Here is a 25526-nt window from a genome sequence, read left to right as displayed (position 1 = left end):
GAAAAAGCCGCGTCATGGTTCTTCCCAGAACTTTAAACTATTGCGTTCAAAAGGTTTCACATCCCCTCTTCTGTTCTCCAAAAACAAAACAGTGAATTATTATGCAGACAATTTACTCGCTGGTTGGTGTTACTGTGAGAACTAAAAAGGGGTATATCAGAGGTATTTGAGAACAAAGTTCTACTAAATGAAAAAATGAACGAGATGCAAGAGATGTAAAGTCTGCCTTAGACACTTCTTACGTATCAGCAGAACCCGCAAAATAACATACCAGCGACTGACGAGATCGATGTTTTTAGGACGGGTAACAGCGGAGCCGTCTCCACGACGACCGACCCTCCTTGTGTGTGTAAAGCCACAAAAACCAATTTCAGTCCTTTTTTCTCTATTGGGGCTCCGGGGCAAGTTTTTATCTTTCTTCTATTGCTGTTCGCCAAACTAACTACTTGGCCCGACATTTCTGGCCGCTCCAAGAAAGCAGGCCATTCGCCCGCCGCCATAGTATTAAACGATACGTCTCTGAACGATGAAAACGATACGTAAAAATCTCCATGACATGTTCCTTACATAACGAGGCTAATAAAGTACAAAGCATGCATTTCGTAGGCGTAATCTACTTTAAAACTTGACATCTCGAAAACAACACCTTGTATGAACGAGACTAGTTTGTTCCAAATGCGATCCATATGCCTAATATTTTGCACAGAAATCGACGTTGAATTTAGTGTATTGCAGGTGCAAATCTACTGTAGAACTAATCAAACTAAACTCTATGGATTCCAAATTTCTTCTTTCTTTTATCTCAGCAATTATCAAGAAACATTTCAAGTGAAACTTGTTCGTTATATGATCTTTATTTTAGATCATGTATCCAATTTGCATACGGTGAGGCGTGTTTGAGAAAATCGATATTTGATTTGAACTTCGTTAACAGTATGCAGTTACGTCAGACCGATACGAACTTAAAATTAATTTTCCCAATACTTTAGTGTAGAATGTTCAATCATTAAGTTCAGTAGTTTCAGACATGAAACTGACAGGCAAAACTTAATTTTATGTTATTCGTACAAAAAGAGAACAAAACAAAATGTACAAGGCAGGAATGTCAATGCTAGCAACACTGACCCACGATTCTGTCGAAATTCAAACCCTACAGAGCAGGTATCATACAACATTCGCTACTGAGGCAGATTTTAAGTGTATCTACAAATCACGTATGAAAACGTTTTGTGTACTGGAAAGCCAAGCACATACCGCGGGACCGCGAATCAAGGCGCTCTGTCGATAAATAAGTATCATTCTCGCCCTGGTAGGGACGTACGCAAACCCAGTCCTTAAGGAAATTCAATCGAACAACGGTCACGCTGCAGTGCGTCTCCATCCGCCTTTGTCACACGTACTGATACAGCGGGCTGCATCCGAAGACATGTAAGGTGGTTCAAACCGCATCAACCTCAGTGCTGAAGATATCCTGCAAAACAGGCGTTCTTTACACCAGTGCCAATCAACAAGCTCCGAAGTCGAGTGTCGATGTAACCAAACCTACAGGTAGCAGAAAACGGTGGTTCAACAACAACATTCGGTGTGCATTTCTTGTCTCCTCAACCTATTCACAAGCAAACCCCATCACTGTCACAAATGTTTGCTGTGTAGTAATAATAATGAGCACCGATGTACATGCAGGCCCTCCTCCTCCATCTCTAAAACGTACTGAATTTTCTTCCTAGTCGACCGTATCATTGAAGGTCATGTGCCTAATTTATCTCGTAACTTTCTTTGGGAACAAACTGTATCCACACGAGATACATGATACTCATGAATGCCGTTCATTAAATTTCCTACACGATTCCTTTTAATTATCGTTTCTCATATGACGGATGCATGTCATGTGTCACACACATAACGGCCAGTTTCCTAGCAACGGAGGTTCAGTGCATTCAGTTATTCCCATTCCTTGATTCGGTTGCTTAGCAACGAAGAGCCGCGACAACCCGAAGGTAATTCATAAAAGAAGGATATTGATTGGATCGTAGCAACAAACCGAGGTCGCGGGTTCGATAACTTTGAACTCGAGTGTTGAAGTTCGATTTAGCGACAGAAGTGTGACTGACTCCAGCTAAAGACAAACCTCGACACACTAATGAGAACAATTATGAAACACCTCGGTAACGACAGTCGGTCTCCTGGTCGAGATTCGAACCTGGGATCTTTCGAAAATAACAAGGCGTTGCAGTGTCGGCGTTGACGGCGCAGCGCGTCAACTGGTTAGCAGCCCCCCTTTAATAGGGAGCTGTATGTATCTGAGAGAATTCCCATCACTCATGTGTTTGACAGAACACTTTAAAGGAGCAGTTGCTATGGAAACGAACTGTCCTCGTATGATCTCATCATAACAAGGCACCTATTCGGCCCTCGCATTTTAAACGCAAGTCTGGGAAGCTACAGCATTTTCGATTATGCTGTTCTGCGTTGTGACTCCGTCTTCAGGACTGAAAATGGACAGTTCGTATCTCCGAAAAGTTGACAACTACCCACGAGCCCACGCGGCGTCACAACCGTCATGGCCGTGAGAACCTCATATCTACAGCATTTTCTTTCTTTCAGTTTATCGGCAAACATGAAGGGAAGATACCACTTGGAAGTCCTAGACGTAAATGGGTGTGAGCATATCGGCAGGATTCTACTGTCGTTCTGTAAGGTACAGTGACAGCCTCTTGTGAACATGGCAAGGAATGTTCGAAATCCAGAGAAGGCGGTCACTTTCTTGACCTGGCTGCTAACTATTTATCAGCTCCAAAGAAGGCCTCTACTCCATCAACAAAGATTAAAGTTTTTCCTCATAGGACGGAATCCATCAAAAACGAAGTCTCCCTACATTCGTTTTACATCTCAGCAGGTCACACTGTCTGGCCGATAGCCTGTTTACTGCGAAACCTGTATGCAATACGAAAGTCAACACGGCCATCTGCGATCACTCGTTCCTCGACCTCTTCCTTCCAAACATCTTGGTAAACGTTACTGGTTACATTAAACGTGGCATCCAGGCGGCTTCCTGTTTGACCCTAACAAGAATCCGAACCAGGGGCGTGTCCATTTACTAGTTATTGTGGAACTCAGCCAGCAACTGTCATCAAATCGAATATTGCTTTCTCGTTCGACAATCAGTCTTCAAGCAACTTAGTCACAGATTTTAGTAGGAATTCACAACAATTTCACTGAATTTCGTTCTCAAAAGGCATGTAAAATACAAACGGACAGGCAGAGTTGACGTTTTGTGCGTCGCTCACCGAATTCTGTACAACCCGCCATTATTAAATTACAGATTTTTCTCGCGGCTTATCACATTCAAAGCAACCCTTCACAGCAGGGGTTCTCAAACTTTTTTACGCCTGATACCCCTGATCAAAGTCTGGTACCCCATGCCAAAGAAATGCCACATTATCGATACGGATGAGTCATATGACGAGAAAGGGAGGAACTTTCACAACTATCGAGGAAAATTAATTTTGCTGAAAGCCTACAATCTCAATAACTTTTTAAATGGTTTGTGGCACAGGATTGCTCAAAGCTCGCGTTTGATTAATGTTCTAAGTATGTATACGAATAAGGACTTAAGGTACACGTGGAAAGAATCTCTGGTACCCCAAGGGGTACTGGTATCACAACTTGATATTCGCTGTCCTACACTCAAACCCTTGCCAAACTTCGACAGTTTTCACTAAAGGAATTCATAAATCTTACTTTTCCTGGAGGCAAAAATTTAATTTTCAAACTTCTCTAGAAACCTCAAATCATACATTCTCTAGAAATCTTGCTAAAATTACAAGCGCACACAGGTGTGTGTGGCGTTTCATTTCGAGAGCACGAACAATCAATTCAAAATAAAGTACTGACAGCAATTACGATTCTTCATTTTCGAGGAGAAGATTCCAAACTTGCCTGGTTGTAAAACATGACATTCTTCTACAATACATAATTCTGGCGTCCCTGCCTTAAATCCTTCAAACGGCAAACAACTGTAAAACTCAACAGCGTTAATCATTATAAATTAATCGACAGAAGAGACAACGAATTAAGTCTAACTGAAGCCTTGCTTACCAAATACCAGACAAATTTCAGCGCCAAATGTTATGACGCCTTCGTCCATCCTGTCGTAACTCTCGAACAGAACCAATGAAACTCGGTATGAAGGTCTCGACATTTGCAACGAAACCCGACATAAAGCAGGTCCCCATTTTAGTTTATTAAGTGAGGATCAACCACTGTACGCATATTTACTTTTCAGCATAATGATTACAAATGACCAGCTATAATGAAATGTCATAACAAAGGCGGGTTACAATCGTGTCTAAAATATTCTACAAAAGACGCGTTTTGGAAAGTAATAACATCATGGCATCATGTTCACTTCCTAGTAGGATTTGAGGTTCTCTGACTACGAAGATGGTTGTCTTTTGAGCTGTAACTCCGTGTAGCCTGGTAAAGTTTACCGACGTTTCGGAGGTATCCCTCTAGATATCTCAAGTGACAATCTCTTTCCTTGAGGTTTTCCGGTCACAATTTTGACAGGCTTGCCCATCACACGACCACTGATTTAATCACTCTGGAAATCCGGAGAGGAGTACAACACAAAATGTTACGGACGTGGAAATTTAAAAAATGGTTGTTCGAGTTGACAAAGTGTCCTGCGTGCGGTATAACCACACGGAGCATATGAATGAAATGTGGGAAACCTCAGCAACAAAAACCTAACTTTCGAGAGTTGCTCAAGTCGACATAAACTGTAGCGCCCTCACGATGACCGGAGCAAAGAAAAGAAAAAAGTAATTTTGTTACAAAGAGTTTCTTCACTTCACTTCATAAGTTCATTGTAAGTGACTTTTGAGTTGTTCACGTGCGTACTTCAAACGCTGCGGTAGCCTACTTCACGATAGCGTCTAGTGGGCATGCAAGGAGATTCTAAACAAAAGCGCGCAAAACCACGCGACCGTAGGAAAACGTAACCTTGGCAACACTCCAGCAATATTACTGGTTTTCGCTTGTTTTTGACAAACCGCGCCTTACATCAAAACAGCCCCTATAAACTTTTGATTCCCTAGTCACAGCTGATAGACTATAATATCCCTGTAAGCTGAAAAGAAATCGACTGGCTGCTCTGTTTTACGCAGGCATTCTGACGTTTCTGTGACTACACGCGTATAATTATACTGCACATTGAAACTGTTTAGAATGGCGCACTTTTTACCAGCTGATGCAAGAAGGAGAATATTTACAGTAACGCGGCGCTACCTTCCATTTTATAACACTTATATAAGAATAACAATTAATTTTATTGCAAATAATTTGCATGCTCTCAACACATAATATATTAGCAAGTGAGGTATTCAGCTCGATGCGCTGGGGAATAGAAGAACCTGGGTCCGAATCCTGGGGCATTCACGGTAACCATCAACTGAAAATTTGGATTCTGGCTGTGCGGATAAAAGCGGCTTATTCGCAGAATAAAACGCACGAATCACGCGACAGTGTAATTGTCCCTGCAGTTTTGGTACTCGAAGCAACGGAATGCGAGTGTCACTTGCTTAGGAAGGACAAATTCGTGATGCGACGGACCATGAAATCGCCCAATTTCTACAGAAGTAACTGTCATCTTGCAACTCTGCTAGCGGTTAGCTCGCAATTCTCGTTCACACACTCCTAAATATAATTTTTTCTAATTATTTGACGATCTGGCAAGACACAGTCCGCGGGGGTACAGAAGCCAATCGAAGCCGGGTGTCATCTCAGGAGACTATCGAACTTAACCGTTTGGATGATCACACAGACAAATTACTAAGGCTCAGTAGGTTTTGAGGTTTTCAGGGCGGTGAGTCCTACGATTGTAGCGTCGTGTAGTCTACCGTTTCAACGAACGTTCATTTGTTAAAACAAATGATACCATAATCCGCATCAAAACAATGCCCAAACGCTGTAAAACATACCACAAAGGCCAGTGGACAACGAAATTACTCTGCTTGATGAAAGACGGGTTATGATCATTTCTTGCTCGCCCAATGCCTCTGCCCAAATACACGAGTCAAAACGCAAAAACAAAATCAAAACCCTGCAACCAAACTTGCTTGTATTGTTCAGCTGTTGAGAATAATCTATAATTCCTACAGCCCCAAATCAATTTAGCCACGTTAATGTTGACGTCATGACATACAAGCGGGATATGACTGAGCAACCAAATTCTTCGAACCGGAGAAACAGGGTTGTGCGAGCATTTCCTCCATCTGCAGTTCCTTCTTCGAACAACACTTGAGACACAAAATTTTCTACAGGTCATTAAACAATTATTACGTTTCGATGCGAGGACCACACGAAGTGTTCATCCATACTGCAAAGAGGTTAATCGAACATTTATCTATATAGTATTGATAACCACTTCGCTTACTAATGCCTGTTGCAGGCTGAGAATTTAGTCACTCCGTACCTAACTAGGAATTAATTTAATTACACCATTTATTAAGCGTGCTGAACACCTGTTTGTATGTAGCCAAAACTGTTAAAACTCTGTCAGATGGTAAATGCAGTGAGCAGCTGTTACTGCCTCGAAGTATAAGATTATCTTACAGAATAATCCAGATATTATCTCAGTGCCTATCGAAGTTCGCAGTGTGTTAACGGTTTCAAGACCACGCAACAAAAAAGATTTTGATCGTACTTAACTATAACGCCCCGATCGTGGCGGTAGAATGATGCTCGGAAGGTCCGGGATTCAAATCTTGACTGCAAAGATAACCATCCTGAGTTTTTCGTGGTTCTTCTCAGATGCCGGGATGACACCTTACATATCGACACAACTGTTTCTTTCTATAGCCTTCCCAATGCATGATTCACCTACCATTCGACGCTACATAACAAAGCTACTTAAGAAGCGCCAATCAATAACTAATTCTGACCTATAAGTTAATTTGTAAACGCGGCTGCACCACAAAACAGGTCTAAGTGTAAGCTGATAAGAGAAGTCCTGTTCTCACGGCAAAAGGTCTTTTGGGATGTTGTGCCGAATGGCCGCTGGCGAAGAAGTTTCGTGCATTTTCCACCCGTGCTACACGTTCAGCCCATCGCAACTTCCTCCATTACGCTAAAACCAAGTGACACATCTTCGTTATAATATCCAAATTCTTTTAGTCCCTCTGAGGTCCACATATATTTTCTTCGACATTTTGTGCCCAGACATCTGTAATTTATGTTTTTTTTTCCTTCAAGCCACGAGACCACGTCGCTCACACACACAAGCCAATCATAATTATCCAGATCTTAAATGTTTTACGAGACTATAATTACACAGGCAAGTCTGTATCCCAAGGTGAAGAATGTACGGAGTTAGTCACTATTGCATTGTTTCAAAGTTCAAAACATTCGAACATCAGCCCAAGCCTTCAAAAACGTTACACTTCCTTTCGGGCTAAAACGTTTAAGGCAACGCCTGTCACACAATATTTACTACTTTTGCCTTTCGATCTTTAGGCGATAAGATAATGCAATGTACATAAGTGTAATTGTGAGACAATAAATATTTAAGGACACGGTCGAATATTCTATTATACGATTCAGTTATATATTTGATTAATATTATTATTATTTGGTTATTTGATACATAATTCACCTTCGAACTTCGACCTACAAGCCAATCCACAGAATGAACTCGGCGTAGAAGCAACGACCGGCTGTTTGCTGTGAAGACGCTCGTACACACACTGTGTAAAACTTAACAGCCTGTGCCATGACGACAGCAGTTGATACAGAAGTCTCACAATCTAGTGACCCACCCCTCTTCATAATTTCCATCAGCAATAAATTTCTACAACTTTAAATATCCTGAAATTTCAAATTGTCGCCATATCTGTACTGTTAAATTAACTCCATGGAGAATAGTTCTTACTGAGAAGCTAACAGTCGCTCAACTAATCAAAAAATTCCCGGCCTTTCACAAAATCAGAAGGTTTACTCACAACCGCCCAAAACCGGACCTTACCGTCAGCCACAAGAATTCATCCCACACCCTTATAACCGATTTCTCAATATCAACTTTAATATCCTACCATCTGCGCCTAGATCTCCAAACTTGTCTCCCCTTTTCAGTTTCTTCCGACTAAAGTTTAGTATGTAGTGTTCATCTCTCCTGTGCGTGCTACATGCCCCATCCATCGCATCCCCCTTGACTTGATGCCCCTAATAACAGGCAAACAGAAGCACGCAGATTACTTTCTCCAGTTCCCTGTTACTGCCTTCAAAGTGCCTTGTTCTCAAACGCCTATGATCCTTTGCAATCTTTAGCACAGCATTTGTAAGCGTGTGTATTATGTTCTACAGAACGTCACATGGTCTACTTGCTTTACTGGTTCGTCACTTATTGCCACGAAATAAAATGCTAATGTGCCGGCTTTTTCAAACATTGCCGCACGACAGAAAATGTCGGGACCCTGCATTAAGCAGCGCTCACATCAGACGTTCGGCCGGGCAACATGTTGGTACTGGACCTACTGACCGCATACTCCAGCTGCTCATCTGTCTGTCAGTTCAAAAACGTGGTCAGGAAATTGCAGAATCGCAGATGCAATGATACCACGAACGTATTTTCCCTGTGCATAAGCGTCACGTCAGAAGTACGAAAACTATAGGGTACTAGATAAGATGCAACTGGCTTCACGCTCCGGCCGCTTTATTCACCGGTACCGATGATAAAGGAGACACTGTTGGTTTAACAGCAGTTCTGGACGCCGTAATAAATTATGCGGAATACAAATCATCACGGCGATTAAGGCAGACAAACTTTAAAGTTCTCGTAACCTAGCAACAGAAACGTGCGGACATCTGCACTTTGTTCAGAGACTGTACCCGATTTACGCGTGTAGGTGTTGTGAATTCTCCGAGTTCCCCGTATACCGGTTACTTTCAAGCGAACTATATCCGATACATCCAAACGAGTGTTCGCCACAAGGTCAGCATCCCTATTCCCGTATTTCAGTGTCAACTCTGTCCAGCAGCACAACCTCCAGGTACAATCCCCCCTTCACAACACACTTCCCCAAAATCCGCATCAACCCTATCCTTATCCACGTGGCTGCGCACAGACTTATCTCCATACCAAAGCAGTTCTTTTCAATACGCCGTTTAACATCAGCATACTAAGGGGCTTGTGAACTACAAATCAAAAACTTTCTCGTCACGTAACTCTTAAAACTGCCCACTTACTTCGTCCCTCCTTCATCAATATGAGCCCAAAACTCTTTCATAAATCTTCACCTTTCGAGTGTTTTACTGTAGACAGAAATGCCGACTAACAAAAAGCACTTCCTTGCTTAAATTTTTCCCAGAAATCCTAACTAACACAGATTCAACAGTCACGCATTAACGTTTTTCTGAGATTACGAAACCTTTTGACTAACAAACTGAACTCCGTGGAGCAGAGTCCACCTACTATTCTAGAAATTGCCTGGTTTTATGCAACCAAGGTCCATTACCGTGCTCTCGACAACTCGCTATTGGTGGGATGCAAACCAACACTGCCCGACTCTTGCTCCAAGTCCTCTTTAGTACGAATTATCATCCGATTAAACAGCGATGGGTTAACACGACCACTCAACTGCAAAACCTGACATACTGCCTGTTGTTTCGCCTTAGCAGTTAATTTAAAATCCACAATATCGATAAAATGTAGGAAATGATGCCAATGCCAGACTGCCCCTGCGTTTATGACACATGACAGTGAGGTGAATGGAAAATTTGGAGGTAAACCTCCAGACACAGACATACAGGGACAAAGAATTATGAACATGACAGCGGGAAGAATATAAAGGGACAAGAACCCTGGTTCTCCGATAAAATTGATGAAACACGAAACAATACACAATCAGTGTTGCAAACAACCGTCTACCGTTGTCTAAATCCATACTGCATCGTTCTCATTTCAAAAACATCGTGAAAAGTTCCAGTAATATATGTGCATAACTAGGCAGATAACATTATACGTTGCACCAATCAAATGATTGCGTATCTTTGCTTCTGGACCACGGGACACGTATTTTAACAAATTCGTATGACCCAGTTAACTTTCGGCCAATTACCAATTAATAGGTGCTAATTTCTAAAATAAGAGTTGACCGAATAGGAATCAACAGAGTTCGTGCAGGCGTTCTTGACTATAAAATGACAGCATTTTCCGTGTCTCAGACTAATATGGTAAGATAACGTAAAAGAGAGATCACAGGTCTTAATAGTTCAGATAATACGTTGTGGTATAGTCTGGGCAGCCAAAAAATAGTGCTGACTGTACACTAGCACCCACACAGCTACGGTTCGTACAGTTCAAACACACAAAAACATTCGTACACCAGAGAAATTTTATCTCTTTATAGTCTGTCTATGGTTAATACATTTTTTTCGATTTTGTCAGCATTTGGTCTATTTAAGCCTCAGGTCAAAATAAGAGCCCAGCCGAACGAAGTGGATGACAGGCATTGTGGAGTCCATCCATCCGGATGCCAGGTGCCAATACAAGGGAGCCGCTCGAATTGCATCACAAAAGGACAAGGTCTTTACTTAAGGTGTTCGACGCTACTTCTTAGGAGTCCAAAAAACTATTAACGGTTTCCGAATTCCAAAGATAATGGAAATAAAGATGACGCAGCCTCTACAGGCGTCACCTGTGACATTTATGAACCAACTGCCAATATTTTAATAGCTACACAAGAGATAAAACAATCCAATTTCTTATTCGAAACCAGCAATTTTCTGGATCTTCGCTAAATTTTTTTCAAGAAAATACTTTCCTCAGTCGCCACCAGGGTCGCTATGTGCACTAAAAATGACAGGGCGAAGATGTACAAAGAATGGAACGTATTCCCTACAGCTATTCGCCAGAACCACACAATACTACCCGTTCTAAGAGCATTAGCTTCTTTCGGATACTTCCATGTTTCACACCAGCCCTCACTTTTAGGCAGTTATTCAGCATACAGCTGGGCAACATTGCAATGTGGGACGTGTTTTTAAACAGACTGCAATAAGCTCTTGGAATTTGCGATCAACTAACACAAATATGAGCACAGAAATTAAATGACTCAACACAAACATTAAGATACTGCACACAAACGCAACACCTACACAAAGATCTTTTCTGCCACAGAGATATTTAGCGTGATCGTGTATAATATTAATCCCACGCCATTTTCTAAAAAATATTTTCACAGCATTGACGTCTCGTGGATACTGTAAAGCAGGGGCGGTCGATAAACACGTTCGTGTTTAATTTCATGTTTTAAACGTCATATTAAAACCGAGTGACAATGCGCATCCTCCTAAATGCTAAAGTCGATATATTTCGATTATAACAACCCTGAACGCACAACTAAAGTAAAATCAAATATTTCATGCCATCTTTTGGAAATTCAATCTAAACATTTGTGACGTACTAACAATCACAAGTTGCCAAGGAAATACTATGGAAACTAAAGTAGTAAGCTCAGCATACGACAACTTTCATCTTAAAAATAAGCTCAGCACAGATAGAGCTGACTGATGTTCAGTCACGTCATTAGCCAAAGATTGTCTCGTCGCTTAATCGATGTCCAAATTCCGTTTGTCTACGTCTCTAACGAAACGACAGATTTTATTCTTTCTGAAGTGTTACTCAACGAAAAGAAATTTGTATCTAAATCAGAAACCAGTTCAGGTCTACTAAGAGAACGAATTGCTTCGCCTACGAATGCCCTTCGACTGTGGGACATTTTTTGAGGTGGATATGAATTTCTGTATCCAAGAACAAATAGCAATGCACATTTCTGGACTAAGCTGGGTTCCTCCTTATGCATTTTTTTTGGGGGGGGGGGATTCTCTTGTGTTCATTTTAAAATCCATCCTGTAAATTTTTCCCTTTTTATACAACCGGCACTGTCTACCTTGGTTTTGTACACCGTAAGCACATTAACAGGCAAAATTGTCCCACGTACAAAAAACTCTCTGGAGATTTAAGGGCAGCATCTTAATTGGCCATCTTCCGGTGGCTCTCTTTAAGTGTTCGAAACTAACAAATATGATTTCTAATTTGTATACATGTTTATATAACTCAGCACCTGAAAACGACCAATTATGGTCTAAACATGTTGTGGAATCGTGTTAAACACTGGAATTATAATCAAAAATTGTTTTTTTAGACCGATTTCCAACAAAACTTTCTGGAATACTTCACCACTAACGTCTAATCCTGAATTTTCCGGCTGTACTCACACGGTTTTCTGTGGGCATCATTATTGTGGTCATTTTCCAAATTTTACTTTACTTCATAAAATAAGTTTCCTGTCATTCATGTGAAATAATGCCCTAATGCTACTCGATAAATGGCACACGGTTTAAATCAAGATGTTCCTAGCTCTAATATTATCCAAGATTACACATTTGGATACGAGGTTTTCTCCCGAACACATGCCGTTGGAAATTCCTTCTTAATAATTAGGCTTTAAGCACGTTTCCCTCAGTGACCCTTCTGTCCCACTGTGCGTTATTCCATCCCGATTCCCTTGGTTACCAATCAAAGGTCTTAAATCTTTTCTAACATATAAGCTCACTTAACAATGTTCCCGTTCTGCCTACAACTTCGTGACTCCGTTCATCTACGATCAGTATCCGATGTGTTGACATTGGTTTAAATGTACCCTAGATACCGGTATATAATGTGTATAAATATCATCAATTCCTGCCGTCCCCTAAGATCAAGGAACCGGACTTTCTGTGTGTCGATTATGAACGATGTTGGTGTCCCTGCAGGGTTCTTCAGCTTGCGGCCCTGTGAACACAGCGACCCGGCACGTCTTACCGAGCGACACTCTGCTTAAGCCGCTTAGCACAAGAGCGGACCAAGGCAGCCACGCACGCACGCACGCACGCACACAGCAAGCACTTGCACGCTGAAACACTGACTGCACTGCACTCACCGACTTGCAGCACGCTGTCCACGCACCCGGACTCCAAGAGTTTTAATCCCTTATAGAAGGAGAGGTTTTGGTGTTCACCGCTCGAGCTCACAGGAGGCACTCGCGACAGGGACGAATACATGCAGATGTCGCGCTCATCCCTGGGAAACGACCAGAAAATAATGCGTCTCTGCACAGGCTCGGGGATGCGGTCATACCGCTCCTCGATCCGTTGGAACGGGATGTTTTCAGCTACGATCTTGGCCGTTATGTCCAACAAAGTGTCCGGGCTTCGCACCACGCCCGCCGCACCATGGCGCACAAAACCACTCGCACCAGCACAAGCACCCAACAGTAGGAAGGAACTACAAGAGGAAGCTGGCATCTGCAGGTGATGGGACCCCAAACCAGCTCCAACACGGGAGCAACATAGCCTCTTCGCTCCAGACATGGGCTCTCGCTTCTGCGGCCTCGACAAGCCGGCAAAGACTCCACTACGGCGTCCGCGTGGTGGGAGACGTTTTACGGCACTGAGCATGCGCCGTGTGGCCACCCCTCCACCCGGTTCTCACGGGCACAACGCGCGTTTCGGGGCCGCCATCACAGCTGATGTTGGCCACTCAGTGAGCCTAGTATTATTTGTTTATATTCTCCACATGGCAGCAAGGTGCGGCGCCGACAAAGCACTCATCGGTTGTGGAAAGGGACGGTGCGGAGTGGGGCAACTACGGGGAGGAGAAAGAAGACGCAACGTCCCGTAAATTTTCGCCGCTACCAGAACACACAAGTGCAACCAAGACACAAAATTTTCAGCCCTCTCCTTTCTGCCTTTCACGAGTTCCCCCATTCCCACTGCTCGCGTCATTTGCTTGGGGGGGGGGGGCATAAGCCCCCCCCCGCCCCCAAATAAAACAGAAACAATTGGCAGGTCGGTTGGTTGCGGTACTGGGTTTTGGCAAAAAGGGACGGTGCACGGTTCGGAGGGAGGGCAAAAGAGGGGCAAGCCTGCATGAAATGACATTAGAACGACGCACCGAAGAGATCAATAGTAGAGCGCCCTGCTCTGCACAGGCTGGAAAAACGTTGCAGCATCTTCCGGTCGGCAAGGCTTCTTCCGCCTAGTTTCGTCCAGATTGGTTCAAACTGACGGCGGAAAAGGCGACATCTGCATAAGGATTAAACGAGTTGATTGGGCGACTCACTTCAACTTCCCGGACAGCAGAGCCTCTAGTACAATTACAGATCGGTCCAGTAACAATCGCCGTGGTGGCAGAACCCGAAGGTTCAGCACTGCTAATACTAGAACCCGCCCGCGATTCGAGTCGAATTTGCGACAGTTCCGTCCACACCTGCCACAGCCTGGTCGGTCAAATTGACGTCTTCCAACGGGACTCAAGCATTCGTCATCGTGCTAGTGATTTTCACCATACAAAGAGGTTGTTGTTAGTTGTACCGGTTGCAAATATAATTCTTAAGCTTTACGCCTCAGAAGACGAGCATCTCAGAAATGAAATAAATCAGAAAGTCAACTGCCAACACAACGATTATTTAGATCTTCAAAGTAATGTCTAACAACAAATATTGAAACAGAAAACTTGTAGAGTTATCCATTACAAGATAGTGAGTAGGCCCCAGAGCTGATCTGGACCTTGTGTCGGGAATGGAACTCCGGTCGCCCAATCACTATACTGACTCGGTTATATCGGCTCCCTAACATTTTATTCGGTGTGAAACTTGGTCTCTCGCCATGATGGCAGATCACAGAACACAAATTGTGGGTGTTTGAGAATGTTGTGATGGGGCGAATATCTGGACCGAAGAGAGAGGAAGCGACGGGGGTGGGGTGGAGAAAAATACCACAGCTTCATAACTTCTTAAGGTGGAACGAATTTGGATGAGGAACGCGGGACATGTAGCACGCCTATAGAAGTCGATAATTGCATACAGAACCTGAAGGGACTATGTGTAGGCGGAGAGACAATTATGCATTGTAGGCCTGCAGGGTGATTCAACGGGCTCAAGAAATGGTGCCTCTTGAGAACGCAGTAATGGAGGATATCTTGTCCAGGTGAGTGATTACCACCTTCTCAAGATGGGCTCTGTTCCGTGGAGTTTGCCGTTCTGTTCTGTGTTGCAGTTTAAAAACACACAAAATGCCAGGTTGTTTGAAAGTTAAAAAGGAGGAACTGATGTTGGCTGACTCTGTGGGATGTCGATGTGTTTGACGTTCAAGTGGATAACAACAGAAATTTTAAAAAAAAGAAAAAAGAACTCGATAATTCACGCACAACAAAAGCGAGAACACAATGCAGGTCCTATAACTTCTAGGGGCGGGTCTGCTGCTGACTCAATCAATATTCGGGCTTTTGGAGCTATCCCAATAAACGGAATGACTATGGTGTGGCGGAGCAGCCATTGCATTCTTTGAATACTAAAACAACTTCAGAGGACATTCACCATTTCTACTAGCAAAAGTCTTCATCGGATGCGCACAAGTTCCCTCGCTGCAGATAGGTCTGTGAGAAGTGCGGCCCGCGAAGTTGTAGGCCATCACATGAAAACTTGACGAAAAATTAAAATATACTCCAGTAGCAAATGACCAGAACACACCCACTCTTAGTTCCACATACTCACTATAACATAGGCCTGAAGGAGTATAAAATTAGAAGGTAAGATTGCCACTGTGTATAGTAAAGTACAATACCGTGCAGACGTATGGAGATGTGGAGGTACAGCTCAGTACGCATTATTAACCTCGGCACTGGATGGAGCTAAGATATCAACTTCACGCTGCAACTGCTTTACCCCAAAAAGGAAATATCCCTTACCCAATGCGTAGGAGACAGCCGGTCTGGACGTTGTGGCGAAGAGAAAAATCCTGCCTTGTCGGGTATCGAAACCCGGTCGTCCAGCCCACTCACATAGACCCACTTAACTACATTTGTTATTATCCGTAATAGCTCAGTCAGCAAAATGACCGTCTGGAATATGAACGACCGGGGTTCGATTCACGGCTTAGTATGTAACAGCGGCTCTTCACTAGGGTGTGAGGTAACCGAAGCGTATATTTGACCCCATGTAGTGCAGACATCCGCAACTCCTCTATGCCTTTAGGCAACTGACCGACTAAAATAATTACATTACGACCATTGTGATCATCGTCAGCTGATTTATGACAATCCTGACAGACTCGATCTCAGATCCTCACGTCTACAAATCAGACGGACACCAAATGTGCTGTCATAAAGTCATTTTGGTTAAAGGGGTGGGGGGAGACATAATGGCGAGACTTCGTGGAAACTTCAGCGTCATTAATTGCGAGGAATGTAAACTGCACAGCGCTGCAGTGAAAACTGGCATTACGCAAAAGGAAAAAGTATTTTCCCGCTGTTAAATGCCGTTATATCAACTACTCATATATGTATAACTTCTTGACCAGCTCAGCGAATATCAGTTTCTCAAAGATTGAATGAGTTGGTTAATTAATTAGTGATGTATAAATACGTTTTCGGCTTTAAAGTTGAATTAAGAGTTCGCCTGTTTGTTGCGCTGATGAAAAAGAACAATAGAAATCTTACGCACCTATCGTTGCTTGACTACGCACTTGCAAAACGCTGAATGCCTTTAATTTGTTTGTTCTGTCCTCAGACAATAATGAATACTTCTTCAATGAAGTGTTCTCAAGTATCTGACTGTCAACACTGGCCGATGCACCGAGCTCTGTGAAGTCACCAGTGAGATGCGGCTACAGGGTGATTGACGATGACCAAGCCAACGAAAGATTATCTCGCCTCTTCTGCAGAGCGACTAAATTTTGGGCCCCAGTTTATAGCCTCATTTTGACATCCACTTAAGGATCGTTTCGAAAAACAAGGACTGAAAACCATCTACGTATCAGATTCATGTCGTCCACCGTCCTTCCGTTAGTAAAAGTGACCTTACTATCTAACTAATTTTTTTTAAACTTGGTATTACAGATTTAAGATAATTTTTACAGAACTACCTGCTTACAGTTTAGCTTGGTCCGTTTGAAAGGCCACTTTACTCAACGACCTAATTCAATGTTTAGATCTAGCGTATAATTTCTGATACAGTTGACAGATTGTGAAGAAACTCGAAATAAGCTACAGCACTTTACAAGTAAGTTAAGCGTGAATTTAATTCATTTAAATATCTGAAGGGTTAAAAATGTAAGTAAATGCGATTAAGGTTTACGTTGAACAAAATTAATGGGAAATGCACACAGCTAAACACTCCGTATGAACTCGGTGAATGGATTAGTTGCGCGCCCACAGTAATGAACCTTGCCATCTATAACACACAGCTTTGTTCCGGTCTGTTCAGAGGCACTGAATGTGTGCACACGAAAACACACACAAATAAATCAGTCATAAACAATTGACGTCTGGCAACCCAGCCAATGAATGACCGAACTACACCACGATGCTTTGCAGTATCGGGGTCAAGGGAAGCGAATTTTTGTGTGCACCGAAATTCCTAGTTTTTAGCCTGGTTTCGAAACGGGAAAATAGTTTAAAAGACAAACGAATGCCGTTTGTAGAACTCTGTACATTTGTTCTGCATAGTGAGAAGAGTACGGAAGTTGTGAGGGTGAAACCCCTCGAAGCTGTGTGTCCATACCAGACTAAACTTCAGACCCCTTGTGTCAGTATCCCTTAATGCAGCAGAGTCACACGTCTTGCAAGCCTTGTGTGAGGAAACGTGACTGAGAGAGGATTCAGAAGGAAGTGACAGTGGCCTGTTTCAACAAAGTAGCAAAGGACATCTAAAGAGAATGAGGGAGAGAAGAACCGTTGGTGACGACAGAAATGTAACGCCCAGAAACAGTGTTCAAATGTTTTATTCACTCGAGTCTCACTAACAACTACACCTTCCTTCAGGGCACCTGACCAGGTGCCACAGCCAGCGGCGATATCTGGGCTAATGAGCCAACAGAGATGATGGGGGTGGCAGCCACTGACGGGGGCGGGGGTGCAGGAACAAAGGGTACAGTGCTAAGGATCGGGTAAGAGGCCGGGTAGTATATGGCGTATTCGTCTCCCGGAACGATGGCTACAGGCTTCACGGCCGGATGGGAGTAGATATCGTAACGGAAGTAGTCGTCCTCATCATATTCGATTCCCTGTGAGAACGGATAGTAGTACAGGCCCTTGTAAGGGATGTAAGGGTAGTCAAGGTGATAGTCAGGGTTTACACCGTACAGTGGTGAAATGCCGGACCTCTGCGCCTGGAACGGACTGGGCACATCCTCCACGTAGGGGATGTGATAGTGAAAGGGGAAGAGCGATAGGCTGTAGGGATCGGGCGCCACCCTGACCGCGTCATCCAGCACCTCGAGTTCGCCAAGCACCCTCAACAGGTCGGTGCGAACATCAGCCCTGTCTTTGATGACCAGGTAGGGGTTCTGTGCGCGCTGCAGGTCCTGGTTGTCAGGCAAGAGGCCGGACAGTTCCCAGGGATGTGACAGAAGGGCCACCTTGTCGCGCGCCGGCTGGAACGCCTGGACGATGTGCCGCAGGGCACTGCCGTTCTCCAGACCGGCGGGCAGGTGATGAGCCACGAGCCGGGAGGGGTCTGACGGTTGTTGCACCAGAACAGTCAGCGGCCCGCGGCTTAGTTCCGTCAGTGCCGGCGGGTTACTGCGTGTGTACGGGATTGGGAAGAGCGTGCCACGCTGGATCAGCTCCGGGGTCTCGCCGAGCCCTGAGACAGACCCTGATCAGCCTCACTCCGGCAACACAAACAAAGCCTGAACCTTCCAGGTTGCGAAATGCAGGGGCCATAAGGAGAACTGAACTGAACTTCACACAAGCAAGATAATGGAGGCGGAGTCATGACAGCATTTCCACTACAGCGTAGTGGAGGAAAGGCAGAGGATATTCGAGTCACCACTGCGTAAACATTTATGTTTAAGTTAAAGTTAATAAATTACATGATCGCATTGCTCCCTTTGAACAGGTTTGTATAACATATTCTAAATGTATTTCTTTTTTCCTCACTCGTGGCACATCTAATTGGTTTAACTGCTTAAATAATGACAGAACTATATAAATAATCAATGTCCTGTTATATAATTTCCAAATTAATTAATAAGTTAATATCTTTGGGATCGAAGTATTTACAGTGTCACTGTGTGTAAAAGTATTTATAATTTCGAACCTTCGAGCAGGTAAATACGATGCTACTAACACATTACACACTTGCGTATCACCAGAAGTAGTACCGAATAAGGCAACAATACGCCGATTGGTAACAAAATTTCTGGGCACAGAAAGTGATGCGTGTCAACGAAAAGGTGGTGCATGTTTGCTTTGAAGCTGCTCTGTAAGTACTTCCTAACAAATAAAGACTCAAAAGCAACTGAATGTTATCGCAATCTGGGTTGCGTCTTAAATGGAACACACTGTACGTCCGTAGGACGGACAATGCGTAAACACGGCGGGCTATGAAATAACAGAAAACAAATAACGACGAGACATTCCATTCTTTATTGATTATTGATAAAAATTTCATTCGTTGACCTATTTACGTCAGAAAAAATGTAAACTGATTTTTATCTAACATTACCTATTTACCTGAACTCGATAAGTGCTCTACATGCCTATGTGCACGTTAAAGAAAAATGAACAATTTTAAACGTCCATATTTCTGTTTTTACCAGTGAGTCGCAATGCAGGTGGCGGCAATACCGACTCACTTACATCCTGCTAATTGAAGTGTCCATTCTTCGTCTGGGTTTCCAATAAATTAACTGTATTTAAAAAAAAATACAACCGCCTATTTTATGACAATCGCGTGACAGTCAACAAATGTCCATAGCTCGCCTTTGTGCTCATTACGGAGGGAAGAACAGGCAATACTTTTGGAAAGCATTTTTACAAAACGAGATAATACCCGCTTAATCGATATAAAATATGAGGGGTGCAGTACTGCAGGTGGCTGAAATGCCGACTCACCATAGACAGTTATTCTGCCGGTCCGGGTGTCGCCGGCAGCCACTAGTCCCGCGAAACACAGCAGTCCGACAATCTTCATGCTGTCTGTTGGCGACGCCACGAAAGTCGAGCTTTATATGCGCCCTTACGCGGTGGAAATTTACCGTCGCTAATGACAGCCATCACGAGCTGCTTATCAGCAGCGACTTGAAAACAGCCCAACACCTGGCGGACCCGGGTTCAGCCCTGTTGGCATCCTTTCCTAGAGATAACTCAGAGGTAACGCATTCGAGAGCTGCGTGGTTTGTTACTCGCCTGAAGCAAATTCTGAATATGGATGTTCATATTTTACGTAATCACTACGCTCAGCTGGAGACAGCGCTGGGCAGTTGAACCGAGAAAGTTTCGAGGGGAATAAAGAGCAAAGAGTTAATAAGATGGGGCAGATCGCTCGATAAACCCTGGATGATTGGAGTGCACCACGTTCATAACGGCTCCGGAGTAAACTGGGGTAAAGCCGCCGGAGCATGAGGCAGACAACTCGCCGGTTGGTCTCGAATGCGTGAAGTGTCACTTTCATAACCCCCCCCCCCATACACCTTCACGGCGCCATGTTTAGGCATACAATCAACACTTCCATCATTTGCTGTACTTGAAAGATAGATTAATTAGTTTTGTTTCATTGCTGTTTAACGCTGTTCTCATGCAATTAAATTCGTAGGTAGGCTGGCCTGCACGTTCAAACGCTAAAGTTGTTGCTTATATTAGTATACTTGCTAAAAGAACAAAACTGTTCGGAAATCCACAGATATTTCGTGTGATTTACTGTAACTCTAAGGCGGATCGAAGAAACAGACACAATCTGAAGTCGTTTAGTGGTAAACACCTTGCAGACGCAATACCCATTAGGCCATCAGGTGCCCAGAGCTGCAAACAAACTTAATCTTCATAATGTGGATAACATTTTTCATAACAGTGGCGTGACACTGCGAGGGACTTGTTTGGACATCGAACACTTCATACAAGAAACACGACCGATGGCTACGTAATCTAGCAGTGTAGATCGGATTCAACTACAGGATCTCCGAGCTAATGATCTGAAGTTTAAGAGACGTTTATTGAAAGCAAAAACAACAGCGGGAACTGAATGACGACTTGTCTGAACTCTCAACAGACTCATAATTAAGGTCCCCGATTTCAGTTATAAAGCGCGTGTTGTTCACCTCGAAAGGCGAAGACTGTTTTGAAATGCCCTGTCGGCCTCGTACAGCTGACGACGAATCAAGCGTTCCTCTTTAAACAGCACGTCGCATTAAAGTGGGAACATCCGCATGAGCCGTCTAACACTTTAACTGTTGTGCCGCGTGGAAATGCATCTCACAACTACGAATTCGCTCCAGATAATTCCAGGAATCTTCAACTATGCCTGATGTGAATGGGGACTGTCCCTTGCCAGAAACTGGGCACAGGAGAGAGGCAATGACAAACATACACAAGAATCCATTCCCTGGATCAGACAGAACCCAAGACCCAGCGTTCGCGCAGTCTGAGAGATCATGAGTTCGTGTCGTTTCTGAGTCGCTGGCTGAACAAACATTTTTTTATAGACAAGACTCACGATTAGGAAAGGGACCACGTTCATTCCCGGCGCAGACAGTAATTATTCAGCTACAAATATAAACTGTTTAGTCACTATTAGGCCCTACAATGACTAATGAAGCTACACCTTTTTGACTGAAGCCTGTAAGAATGAATCTGAATGTAAGAGTCCGAAACGTCTGAGAATAAGAGCCAATTGCGATATTCTGGGTTGTCGCCCTGAAGATGCAAGTGATGCACTTCTCCGAAACGCTGATAACCACCTATATCATGTCACAATTAAGAACCCCAGACACTCTGGCAACAAAATGACCAGAAAGTTGGAGAGCTTGAAAAGAAGAAGCCACTCTGATAGAACCAGACGCAGATAGACATTAAATCCAGCTGAAGTATCGAAGATAAGATTTATAGGTAACTGTTGCGAATTAATAAGACACAAAGGAGAATACAGACAAGAGAGGAGAGAGCACGGTTAAGTCACACTACGGACGCCTGTCAAAAAGGAACAAATCAAAAGTACGATACTGGCATAATACAACCATAAATCACATTTTAAACTACTCAATAAGAAGAAAAAGGTCAAATACACACTTTTCCTGTTTAAAAGTTACAAGTAGGATCCATAGCACCACCTTAACGAGTCATTATATTTATTATTAACATTTATTGACTTCTTTTAGTTGTAAGATGGCCTACAGCTTCGTTATTTTTATTCGGTGCCAAGTGAACACGCACATATCCGGTAAATATTTGCACCAAAACTAGTCTTCTATCAGTCGATTATAAATTCCACTATTCATTACTTTTAATTATTGTATAAAATGCGCGCGAGTTCCAGAACAGAGAAATATTTTCGCAATTCAAATAGCATGAGAAAGTTGGAAACACTGCCGACTACTGTGTGAACTTAAAAGTTTAAAGATACGTGATTTGAGGAGACGAGCAGAACGTTCAACAAGAACATGATCCCGAAGACAGGGGTAGGATGTTCCTCAGAAACGGCGTTAATACACGCAATACAACTGACGATATTAACGACGCAGTTCAAAGGAAAGGGACCGATTTATCGAACAAAACAACATAAATGCTAGTCATTCTACATCTACTATTAAGCCTAGATAATTTCTAAAAATACATTCATAGCTCAAATCCGCAGGCCTACCTTGAAAAGCGACAGGTTCTGCTGTTGAAGGACGTGGGATTTGGCTTGGAAAATTCACTACTAATTTTCCCGCCAAAAATATGGATCACGGGCGTCATCACCAGTAGTAGAAATTACACACCTCACACACAGGCACCAACACGAACAATGCATCCTGAAGAAGAATCAACAGAAACAAATATAATACTCAGAAGTTCAATTTATACCATAAAGAAATCGCAAAGTTTTCACATTACATAGATCAGCTGTGCTCCAGGATTAAGTCTGACTGCCTTCTATGAAGGGCCAAGTACTTTCCCCTGAGAACAAACGGGTACTGAGAAGCCAGAAGTTAAATCAGTATTATGCAGACACAAGCGTGAATCCTAGATATCGGTTGGGGTACATTTTATTCACAATTCCACAACATGCAACCCCACTACAAGCCCAGAAGAGCTGTGGTAATTATTTTGACCTTTTTAATAATTTTAATTAATTCGTTCCCTTCCCCAGAGCTAATTTACGTACATTATGGGTATAATATGTGTCATTATCAAAGTTGCCCCTTGGGCGAAAAATGCATATTATACCACGTTAAAAATTATAAATTAGGGCTACGAAGTGAAAAAAAATGGAACAACATGTAAAATGAAACGAATGAACCATAAAAAGACAAACAAAGTTATTTAAATTTACTGAATATTCATAGCGGATTACAAATAAAACAAAATAAAATAATTTAGTGCAACGAAAGCACAAATTAATTTTAAAGAGCAGTAGGATGTTCCAAAAACACAGTGGCAGGGCTGTTAAAGGCTATTACGTTTGTGGCAACGAGTAAGACGTTGTCGAGAACGCCACGTTTCCGTTGAGAAACAAAAATGTGTTCAAACCTCGCCCGGGGCCCCACCCAGACTAACACCAACCGGGGTTAAGCAACCAGAACTGAAGATGACCAGCGCCTCTGTCTAGTTACGTTAAGAAGGTTCACAGTTCTGAATGTCTGCATACCAAAAAGTAATTCCCAGTAACCTTGGCATTTTTGTGTCGCTGCTACTGTGTCCAGGACCTACCCACGCTCTTATCAAATGGGAACCGGGGCTTTTTCTTTTCGAAGGAAGAGTGGCCGGGGCGTGAGGCTAACCACTCATCTAGTGTCGAGATCTCTGCGCCCCGCTAAACCTCCATGAGGAACTTAGCCTCAGAATTAACTTTGCCCTTTACCGTCACAATTCCGGGATAATACTCAAAACTAAGACACGACTGGTTCCTTTCATCATTCACTAATCATCGTATCATTTGACAAATATAAACTGAACTATTGATGACAAAGTTAACTGAATCAAAAATAAAAATAAATAAGTCGTAAACTTTGTCTACGTATTGGCACTTCTCGAAATACAAATAAACAAGGTGCCAATACATCGGATTCGACATGTCTACGCCATCTATTATCCATTGACTACATCTCGAAGAAGACTGAATTAGAACTGTACTATCTAACGAATTAACTGCCTCCCTGACTACAGAAGTCGATGTCTGAACTAATACCAAAGTCTGCTCACGGATACAATCTTGAGACGCCCTCACAACCTATTTACACGAAATAAATCCGTGGTCCAGGCAGTCAGTTCAATCCACCTTCATAAACTATTTTCTTAAAAACCCTCTTAATATTACTGCTCAGGTTAAATCCCACTTTCATGTTATTCTCTCACGTTATAGTAATTCTTACAACGCCTGTTTCCTCATCACAATTCTGCATTCATTTATTTATTTAGTCAAACTGACCGGTGAAAGACCACGAATTTATTTGTTACGTAATATCCTAAATGCCACATTTCTTTAAATTTGTGTATCAGATAAAGAGTGAGGCAACTGGATTTGCTAAGTACGTTTCGTATGATAATCGTCTTGTCATTTCACTTGTTCCAGACATCAGATGTGACTGAACCCAGGGCGTGCTACCCAAACTAACGTGTTTCAAGGGTACTTCTCCCTCCGGCATAAGAACCTTTCTCTGACTCGCTCCGACTTTTAATAACAATGTCTGGGAAATAATGTTCCAGGTTCTTTTCCCATCTCCCGACCACAATTTGGGAAGCCGGGGCCACAACACGGTGACTAGGAATACAGCACCTAACAGTTCGCCCATCGCGACTCATTTCACTGAGAATCCCTGTCCTGTTGAGGTAATCCAGCTCATGTCAAACCTGTGGACTACGTTTCCTGTAATCCTAGGCACTCATACACAGCAGCTGACACCCTGTTCATTCAGCGTACGAATAATCCGTCATGTGAATTCCAATACAGTTTTCTGACTTTAAAATTATTGTATAAACAGAATGCGAGTGTTCGTCTTTGTATACCGAGACAGACGGACGACGTAATTAATTCAATCCAATTTAAACTCCATGAATTTTCATACACACGACTTAAAGTATGTTTAATGTTCCTCCCAAAAATTAATTCCAACTAGAAAGGAAAAAAAAAACATTGGCAACTAGCATTTGATTCCATAGAATTTATCATAAGTGGTTCAAGTCATTCAGCTCTAGAGCATCATTCTAAAACATTTGTGGCTTCAGTTGGAATTATCAACACAGATATGAATTTAGAGGTTCAAGTGAGGTGGCAGCCCTAATTCACCTAAGTGGCTCACAAGCGACGCAGTCTCCAAAGCTCCAATCAATGAACTCGTCCTTCCAATTTCCTAAATTGTGTTTAAACGATCACAATTTACAGTAAGTTCTGCCGCAACGGCGTTATAAATTTATCCTTTTCCAGTTATCTCCAAGGGCATTTATTTCATATTTTGAGGACACAGCATAGTATTTTATAAGAGTTGCAGGCAATGTAATTTAGAGAAAG

General features: G+C 42.9%; 2 protein-coding genes across 2 annotated transcripts in view; both read right to left on the bottom strand.

The window, feature by feature from the left end:
- LOC110827333 (zinc finger SWIM domain-containing protein 5) overlaps positions 1-13449 on the bottom strand; it is a 140529-nt gene extending 127080 nt beyond the window's left edge. The window contains exon 1 of the mRNA XM_022058925.2: positions 12981-13449. Within this exon, the coding sequence (XP_021914617.1) occupies positions 12981-13410 (430 nt within the window). The 5' untranslated portion in view covers positions 13411-13449. The remainder of the gene's footprint in view (positions 1-12980) is intronic.
- Positions 13450-17802: 4353 nt separating this feature from the next.
- Positions 17803-20035, bottom strand: LOC147872237 (uncharacterized). Its single transcript, XM_087358064.1, has 2 exons — positions 19937-20035; positions 17803-18683 (listed from the first exon to the last, which is right to left on the bottom strand). Exons 1-2 carry the CDS (start codon positions 20013-20015, stop codon positions 17857-17859), a joined length of 906 nt encoding a protein of 301 aa, XP_087214190.1. The 5' UTR covers positions 20016-20035; the 3' UTR covers positions 17803-17856.
- Positions 20036-25526: the final 5491 nt, after the last annotated feature.

Source organism: Zootermopsis nevadensis, unplaced genomic scaffold (assembly GCF_977971745.1).
Source record: "Zootermopsis nevadensis isolate Lab colony 2312 unplaced genomic scaffold, Znev_1.0 Znev_ptg000029l, whole genome shotgun sequence".
In the NCBI taxonomy this organism is placed as follows: domain Eukaryota; kingdom Metazoa; phylum Arthropoda; class Insecta; order Blattodea; family Termopsidae; genus Zootermopsis; species Zootermopsis nevadensis.
This window is presented reverse-complemented; position numbering and strand designations above follow the sequence as displayed.